Below are 10,012 nucleotides of genomic sequence, written 5' to 3'. Positions count from 1 at the left end.
GCAAGGTTCTAATGACAATATATAATCGGTTTTGAAATATAAACGAGTAGCTTTAATTTAATTGTGATTTATACATACTCTGTCCTTAAAAATACACTATTAAACGAAAATAAAGCATGTAAAGAACGTAATGACTTATAAAATGATACGTGTGAGTTAACACGAGAAAATATTCATACCAAAAGTGTTATTATTATTATGTATCAGGTTTGAAATCATACGTTCATCTTTACGCAATCTATATGTAATGTTTTTTTGCGGACTTAATCATGATTTTAAAGTTATAAAAACATTTACTTGCCCGTTAATCAGGTCAGCAAATCATACTGCAAACGAAACTTGACTTGAAGAAAATAACAAACACACACAGTTTTCCAATAATATACTGCCTTTTCTTTTCTCTTGTAAAATATTTTGCAAAAACAGAAGTAATCATATTTATTTCTTTATTTCAGTCTCATCTTTACATGTATACATAAAATTATATATAAAACGTTAAACACAAACATAAAATACATAGAATCATATCATTCAGATAAATAAATACAAAATAGTAATCAAAGCATACATTACTTTCGTTTTCAGAAAATGGATGATGACATGGTATATTTTATACGAATCCTTTTGCTGATATTTAAAGGAGGGAAGATGGTGTGTAAAGGAATACTTGACAAGGAGCTAAAGGATGCAGGCGTTTCACTAGACCAGATTCTTAAAGGACAGGAGGAGAAACTAAAAAATAAGATCTTAAGAATTCAACACTCATTGTTATTTCCACGAAATGATCGAGTAAATCCAGGAGATTTTGATCTTTCCCTGCTGATTGTTGTGTTACACGACGTGATGAATATGCCTGAAGAAATAAGAAAACTCATCAAAACTATCAAAGAAATCCGAGATGAGATTATTCATGGTGGTAAGGTGGCGTTGACCCAAGCTACTTACGAAAGTATGAAAACTTCTCTTACGGAATCGTTGTCAAAGTTAGGAGAGAGTCTATCGGATGGTATTCGAATGGAGCTTTCACAAATGATCGAGACATTTTTGACAGAGCCATTTGTTGGGCAAACAGCTCTAAGTTATGTCGATGAGATGAAAAACGAAGAGGAAATTCTTCAATGGGTTCATACAAAAGTTGAAGAATTAGTCGGAGAAATAACAACACAAGAACGTCAGATGATAGAGAATATGAAGCGTAAATGTGTTATACCTTACATATACTCCTTATTTAATTAAGACACAATCTAAAATAAAAATAGATAAAACTGTATAAGAAATAATACTATCTTATTTGAAAGTCAAGTGTCATAATCGCTTCTATCTATAACAATATGAATATATAATAACGTTACCTTATCTTATCTTCCAAACAAGGCGGCAAATTTGCGTTAATTAATCTAAGATCTGAAAATATTTGAATGATTTAGCGTATGCTTATGATGTAATTTTTACTATTTCAGGAGACCAAGACACCTTAGATAAACTGATAGAAACTATGGAAGGTAAGATCCTTAATTTATACGTAATGTTATTATCGATAAATTATTAGTGTTGCTGATCAAAATAACCAACTAACTTTAAATATGGAATGGACCAAAGATGTTTTATATCTGAAATACACATGTACGTACTAAATATGTCTACTTTCTTTCATAATGTAATGTTTTTCATTAATATAGAATTAAATGAAGATAAGAAGACTTTAAGCAGTCCAAAAAAGCGCGCAACTTCGACAGGTATAAACTGTATGCGATGCATTGAAAGTTATTTACTTAACACAGCTGTTTTTTATTGTGCCACTTGCAAAATATATTTATGTGCTGACTGCCACTCAGTGACACATGAAAAATCTCTGAAAATTTCTATGAAAAATCATCACATTCGAAATGCTGAGGCTGCAGCTGAAACCGTTGATATGAAAGGTATGGATATTTGTGATACACATAATGAAATAATTACGTACTACTGCAAAAATCATAAGGAGTTATGTTGTGACAAATGTAAGAATAACAAACATGACAATTGCCATCAGCTTGATGAAATAGAGAAGTTCGCTCAACGTTCTTATAATAAGGAGCTCAATCCCGTGGCTGCAATAGAAGAACTTCAAAAACAAATAGGAGAAATGGAACAATGGATGACAGCAATGGAGACAAAAATGGACAAACAGTTATCAAAACTTCCATCGAAATTGCAAGATAAGAGAACACAAATGCTTGAAGCGTTTGATAAGAAGGCAGCATTACTAAAAAGGAATGCAGAAACAATTCATAAAGAAAAGATGGGAACAATTTCAAGAAATCGATCTCAATTTAACGAGCTTAATCGAAAGAGTGATCAAGCTAAAACGTCACTTAAACTAATAGAGGCCTCAGGCACTGCAGCGGAACGATTTATTGCTCAACACTACCTCAACAGTCAGTTTAGAACTTGTGTGGAATTTTTTTATAATTTAAAAGAAATTTATGAACGCGAAAAGGAATTAGATGATTTTGAAAGTATTGATAGTTTACATAACGACCTTGAACCACTATCCTTAAATCAAGCAAATTGTAAAGATACTTGAATTAAAATATCATTCCACCACATTCTGTTGTTTTATATAGATACTACCTTACACTTGTTAATAAAAACATTACTTACTTGTATTAATTTCAATTATCTATAAATTTCCTGATAAAATATGCCCTAGCATCTTTAACGATAAAGTATGCTTTGTTACGTCATTCAATCATTTTTTATATTCTCTACATACCTTTAACTTTCCTAATTATTTTATCTGTCCGTAAAATAATTTCAATTTGTAAACATAACTATTTGTTTGTCGTAGATAAATTGTCATGCAAATAGCAATTTCATGTTAATCAATTTGATTAAAGACATTTACCAGTTTTTGTATAAGTTATGTGTTAGAGACGAGGCACAAACATGGCCTGAAGTTCCTTGATTTTCTATGTTGCACCTGGTGAGGTGTTACCCGTACCTATAGCTAATTCCGCATGTCCTCAGTTGGATTTAGGTCTGGGGATCGATATGGCCAGTCAGTACACTCTTTACACTCATGATGTCCTATGGACCGAGGGGACTCGTCCGTTAAAGTAACTGATCGCTCACTGCCCGGCATACAACCTAATCCTGGTGTCATGTACCGCTGGCTAGTCAATGTACCTCTATTTAACACAACGAGGCCAGTCCGTCTGTTTTAGCTAATGTCGTCAAACTATAATTGGCCCAATCCTATAACGGTCGTGCTCATCAATATTTCCGACTTGAATCCTTTCCCCAGATCTTATTAGGCGCACGTCTTTCAGTAAAGTCGAATTTAAATCTTAGACTCAGTCAAGAGAACCAGGAACGATGGTTAGGAAACTACCCGCCTATATGACTGAAATACTGTTGGGAAAAGGCGTAAAATGAAACAAACAAACAGTGAAGAGAACATGTCTCAAGTTTGGGCTGGCCAACATGCTCCTTCGCCCATTCCAAACAGACCTGGAGGTGACAACGAACGAATCGATGGGTTTCTCTTGATCGCAGGTTAACGTCTTGCAACAAGTCATTATAACATAAAAGTGACCAATGTAAAAATGTCTTTTGAATGACTTTAAATTGTATTATAAAGACAAAGGTGTGTCTCCGATTACACTTAGAACATAGAACAACAAGGGGTGCTAGTTTTCCGTGACCTCAAAGTGATGCCTAACCCATAAAACATAGCTGAAAAACGAAAACAGTGTTTATTTCGGTCAAAAGAAAAGTAAATAAGCGTCGTTTTGTAAATTTAATGTATGCATACGACAATGTCGCATGGTCAAAGCCTTTATGATCACCGTCGTATTTATTATAGTATTTATAAGCACAACTGCGGACTGTAAAATAGAGAAAAACGCGCAAAACAACATATTCTTTATATTTACGTTCTGCGTAAGCCGGTGCCAGTGGGTGTGGACGGTAATTTGCATTTACAATTGCCATCCATGAACAGGCTCAAATTAAATTTACTCTGCAACATTTTCATTTCTGTCGTGTTGGGCGACCTATAATGTTTCCAACTGGACTTTTCTGTGGTTCATGGGTCCCTGAGTGGCACCCCACTACTTACTTTCAATTCCTCGTGGTATCCGACTTCCTACAAATACAAACTCTTTTTCATGATATGAATTGACAGTTACCTACTTGATGAGTTTTGACTATTGTCTATACGGGATATAGCGCTAATATACTTTGAGAGCGTAGTTGCCTTGATAACAACGATCGATAATGCCATTAAAGTAAAAAAAAAGGTGGATCAGATACAAATGAAAAATGTCTTTCTACTTAACAAATATGATAAACAAGATCAACAAGGAAAGGCGGCGTTCAATGAACGCAACCTCCAAGTTGTATTTTAGAAAGATAGACAAAGAAAATCAACCAGAAACAGATTGTCAACATACTATCATTTCATAGACAGGAAGCGATAAAATATTACAAAGATATACTCTAATATAAATAAAAACTACGTGCATTCATGCCTTGCATTAAATAATTTGAAGTAAAACTATGACGTTCATGCTTTGAATGTAAAATAATCAGCAAATATCTTTGAAGTTCAAAGAAAATCATATCAATAGATCTTAACTATAGCGATATTAACACAGCATTATAATTGTATAAAATGGTTCAACCCTTCCAAGTAATTATATACTAATTGAATGTTCTTTAAATATGGTTATTTGTTCTTTCAAATGGGGAACATACGCCAATTTTCACGAAGTGTCTCATTGAATGCCATAAAACACACTTCTGTAACAGACTTTCATTATAAAGCCATGAAGCATATTGACCGTTGTTGTTGCTGTTGTTTTTCATGTGTAAGTACATTGTTATACTATGCACAAGGTCTCTGACATTTCTGAAGAGATTCCAACCTGTTATTATTAGTGGAAATTCTAGTTTTGTGACATTTTCATTGCTCTCGAGCGATCTCCCTTTTCCAGATTCTTTTCACTAGGAACAGCAATTGTAAAGTAGTGTGAGGCAGCTGTAAAAAGTGGCCCATCCGAATTTTCTTATTTATTTATTGGTTTCAATGTATAATGCGATAATATATATGTACATTTAACAGAAACGTATATAATACAATGATATATAAAGATCTGGAGACAAAGTGATCCCTCGGAAGCATTAATCACAACAAAATTTCATGAAAATTGCAGTTTCGTTTGATTTAGTCTGTACATGAGGGATAATGAATAAGTGCAACATCCCTCGCGTCCCCTAGCTCCGGCTTGAGCGGTACTCAACACTTTCAAAGTGCTTGCATCAATGATCCTGAAGGACCAGAAAAATGTAACAACACTGAAGAGAAGAACTGGGCAAATTTTCACAGCTGCCACACCGCACTTGACGCCTTCTGTTGTGAAGTAAACATAGTTATCCCTCATAACCCCTAGCACCGGCTTGAGCGGTACTCAATTCTTAAAATAGAGAAAACATGGATTCCTAAAGAAAGCCTAAACGGCAAAATCTAAAATGTTGAAGGCTCGGTTTGTTTGAGCCTGTTCATGGACGGTACTGTCAAGTGCAAACTACCGTTCACGCCCTCTAGCACCGGCTAGTGGTTTCTAACTTCAAATTTTAACCATTTTTCTTGTTTAAATGTTAGATACTGCTTGAGCCGGTGCTAGAGTTGATTTTGTTGTGATTAATGATTCCGAGGGATCACTTTGTTTCCAGATTTTTTCCAATATCACTATTTCCCATACATCACTTATTTTTTTGTCATGTTAGCTGTTCATGCCGTGTGTCTGTCGTAAAATATCTCCCCTTTATTCTTTGTAACTGTTCGGCACGACAATCTATTTTGTGTATGTGGTATTTCAATTCTGAAAATTTGATGATTTCTCGTATTTTGGTTCCAGTTTTCCTAACTATGTACTGTAAAATTACCCTAAGGTTCATACATTGGAGGTTCAATGATTCGGTAACAGTCGGCATAATAATACTTAACTTTAGCTCGGGGTAAATTTTTCCATTACATTTTATTTTACTTAAAACAAGAAATAGCATGATTTATTGCGGTAACAATTTCTATTCAAATATTTGCACAGGGCGATAAGTTATTTGAAGATAAATTGTAATTTATAACCTTTTTTATAAAAGCAATTTAGATTAGGAGTTTTGGGCGTATCAGATAAAAGAAATACTAGGCTCAGAAATTACTTTCACCAAGATCCGCTGACTCGTCTTACACCATTGCTATTCTTAATACGCGATTTCTTGCTTTGAAAGATGTCCTGAATAATATAAAGACGTTTGTGCTCCATTTGTTTAAAACTGATCTTGGCATCGATGTCAACCATTCTGATTCTGAAAATTGAACAATACTTTCCTTTTTGACAAATGTATGTTAAGTAAATCTCTAAAGGTAGAAATATAGACTAAAACTTCACTCTACAATGTGTCCACATGTCTTCACATGTTCTCAATTTATCATTTATATTTTAGATGTTCTCAATATTTAAGCCATCTTGAAACTATAAACGTTATTTATAGATGTTTGCTTAAACTCTTTACGGCCACTGATAAAATTGTCATATCGATTAAGATTTTTCTACTAAAATACATGTGTATCAATCTGTTATCTATTGTCGATCAATGATTTAAGGAAGTTTTTTGATTTCATGAGCACTTTTCACTGGGAACGGCGGATAAATGGTAAGATTTTATTGTTATACATCTTTTCTTTCAGTGTACAAAAGTTAATATACAGTATTTATCATTAAAAACAAAAACAAAAGAAAGAAAACTACAATGATTCTTCACTTACATAAATCATTATTTTGTACATTGGATTAAAATATCAATATATTCTTTTTCTCATCTAAACTGAAAAGTGCATCACAAAGTTTACTTTGATAAAGTATCTTTTTTTATTTTCGTTTGTGTCGTGAGAATTGTTTCGTTAAAAAAAGTTTAACAAAAACTGCACAAATGCTTTGACTATTATCTTTTCGTATGTCTGCATGTACACTTATCATGATCGTTCTCTCAGTTTTAATTAATTTGATATTCGACATTGATATTATTATTGGTTGAACACGTACACTTCATGCTATCCATTTGTCACCAAATTGATAATGATTGATCATACATACACCAAAAGGAACTCTTATAACAAATTAAATCATAGTCTGTTTTCTTACAGAAATCCTGAGACAAAAGAAATTGAGGAACTTTTTGAAGACTTGGAACTTTACGTTTTTCATAGAAGCATAAAGAAAGAAAATAAAGAATTCTTCAGCAAGGGATATTGCGCTTTGACCCAAATAAGATCAACTTGTCTAACGATAAAGGTGAAACGGCGCTTCATAAAGCATGTATGCAGAAAAAAAAATGCGTCCGTTCGGGAAATTATTTCGGCAAATGGGGACGTAAACGCACAAAATTACTGGAAACAAACTCCACTACACTATGCTGCCTCTGTTTGTTATGTGGAAACAATTGAACTCCTACTTAACCAACCAGGAATTGATGTTAATCTCAGAGATGTGAATGGTTATAATGCTCTCCATACATTTGTATCCTCTTGTCAAAAGTTTGATGAAAACTGGAAAACGGGAATGCGTCTTCTTCTTGCAGCAAACGTGGACATAAATGCTCAAACTAATTATGGCCAAACAATTCTACATCTAGCAGCTTTGCAAGACTGCAACTCAGAAATGTTAGGATTCATAGTGAGAAATTACCAAATATTAACACAGAAGCAGTAAACAAATTAGGAGAAAACTTTCTTCATGTCTACGTTGCGTTAGAAATTGGTGTTTCAATTGTATGATTTTTTTCGAGGAATTAAGACAGATTAATAAGGGCTGTCGTTGCAAATCTTCTTAATCAACAAGACGCCTCTGGATCAACACCATGGTGTCTTATGGTTGAAAATGGAGAACTTTTTTGTTGAACATTTCATTACAATGACAGAAGCTTATGGCGTAAACATTCATCCTTCCGACCATCTTGGTAATACCGCATTGCATCGACGTGTTGGCAAAGTGTGTGCAATAGCAGAGCATAATTTTGGAAAATATGTTGATCTGATGATTCAGGAAAGGTATAGACAAAAACTATCGAAACATATTTGGTCAATCAGCTGCATCGGTTTTCTTTTACAAAAAGTTTATGATATGCTTCATAAAAATAATGTCGATTTCAAACAACCAGATCGCTGGACGGATTCCGATCTTTTAACCTGCTACACCAGGACACCAACCCTACTATTCTTCTGTTTCATTGCTAGAGGAGCACTCTGTCATGGTAAAATGCTCGAGACTGCTTTTGGTGCGACGCCACTTCATTATGCTGCATATGGTGGATTAGAAGATCATATACGTGTTTTATTACGCTTTTTCCTGATTGACTGCAAAGGATGCATTGGGGCATACTCCATTAGATACTGCAAGATGTCATTTGGAAATAGAAATAGCTGGCAATTATTAGCTTCAAAAATGAATTTGCCAAACCGCTGAATCTGATTGCTTTTTGTTTCGATGCGCTGAAAGTAAACTGCAATATTCTCCTTATATGCAGGTAAAACTGCATGCCAACTGCTCACTGGATTTCCAAGCAGAATTTTTGCAACAGTTTTTCCGCTCAAGCTCTTAAATCGAGCTATAAAATGACGGCAATGCGAACGATGCATCAGAAATTAACTGAGATGGTAAATCAAACATGTCAAACGTATCTGCATGCTTGTAAGCGAATACGACTTCAAGATTTCGAATGACTGTTTTCCCTACCGGAAGTCAGCCGAAGGAACGAAAGTAGGACCACCAGATGAATTTGACTTCGTACTTCTAGAAGCACTAGCTACAAATTTTGCGAAATAGAAAACATCTGAATTTTGCCGTATCCTGGATACGCTAAATTACGTTTCAAAGAAAATCCCGTTGCCAGATGAATTCATTTATTCATTCTCTGATAATAATCGCTATTTCCTGCACTTCCATTTTTACACTAACCTTTTCCGATTACATAAGAAGAGCCTTAAACGAAAAGCATCTGTGGAAACAAACGGGAATTGGTTTTTTACCAGATTCAGAAGGAATCATTCCGCTGTCATCTACAAGAAACCTGTCTTCACGTTCAACATGTACTGGTGTTTGGTGCATATGAAAGCAATTGAAGATAAGCATCGACCTTGTGCCAGGTGTATTATCAACGAGGATGGTGGCCACCTCATACAACATTTGATAAGATGAAGCTCGTAAATGAGACGGTGAAAGCTGCAGGCTGCCTTGTTTTCTATGCAAACTGAAGAGAACATTCTTCTACAGAGGCCATATAAGATGCAGGACATCGATAACACTTACTGTAAAGTTTCTTAGATTCGAATGATAAAACAACCGCTGCCTGTTATAAGTGTTGCTCCTGCAGAAAGTTTGCTCTTTCATGAATCACTACCAGAAATATTACAGACAAGCGTATGGCTTGGCAAAGATAATGAAAACTTCCAATATCTGGTCCAAGATGTTGAAATTGATATTGAACACCAGACATCTACCTTTTCACTTGATTGGAATTTTCAAAAATCAGTTCGGAAAAAGGCGTACACACTCCACTATTGGTCCACCAGACGAGATCAAGAGTTATTGGATGAAAAATTGTATATTTACGTTAGCAGACGAAAAATATGAAACATGGCTTGCGTGGAAGACACAACTTCCGCTTGGATATAACTACTATTGGCGTACAAAAAACTTTTTAGACTTCGGCCCTAGAGTTTTGGAACTTCAGGCCCATATATACTTCACAAGTTACCGATCTATTTCGATGTTATGCGAGAAATACATACTGTTTCGATGTATTTCATCACAAGGACGCGAAAGTTTGCTTTGAAATGATGGCTGTTTTTGCTGGGCAGCCATTGGACAAAAATTTCATGGCAATGGATAGAAAAGTGTAGTGCTTAACTTTACTCATCTCTAAGTAGAAATTATTAACTATGTCGGTTTTAACATTTAAATAAACTTCC

The 10,012-nt window shown here is 34.6% G+C and overlaps 1 protein-coding gene and 1 pseudogene across 1 annotated transcript; both read left to right on the top strand.

Moving 5' to 3' along the window:
• Nucleotides 1-585: 585 nt before the first annotated feature.
• On the top strand, nt 586-2,586 carry LOC132754937 (zinc-binding protein A33-like; the record flags this gene model as incomplete). The annotated part of the gene is given in 3 exon segments (XM_060745690.1): nt 586-1,195; nt 1,461-1,502; nt 1,680-2,586. Coding segments are annotated over 3 exon segments (1,536 nt in total). The 3' UTR covers nt 2,567-2,586.
• Nucleotides 2,587-7,121: 4,535 nt separating this feature from the next.
• Nucleotides 7,122-9,295, top strand: LOC132754936 (alpha-latrocrustotoxin-Lt1a-like; annotated as a pseudogene).
• Nucleotides 9,296-10,012: the final 717 nt, after the last annotated feature.

This window comes from Ruditapes philippinarum, unplaced genomic scaffold (genome assembly GCF_026571515.1).
Source record: "Ruditapes philippinarum isolate M1 unplaced genomic scaffold, ASM2657151v2 ctg6555_1_1_1_1, whole genome shotgun sequence".
NCBI lineage: Eukaryota > Metazoa > Mollusca > Bivalvia > Venerida > Veneridae > Ruditapes > Ruditapes philippinarum.
The sequence above is the reverse complement of the archived record's forward strand: the minus strand, read 5'-3'. Positions and strand labels throughout refer to the sequence as shown.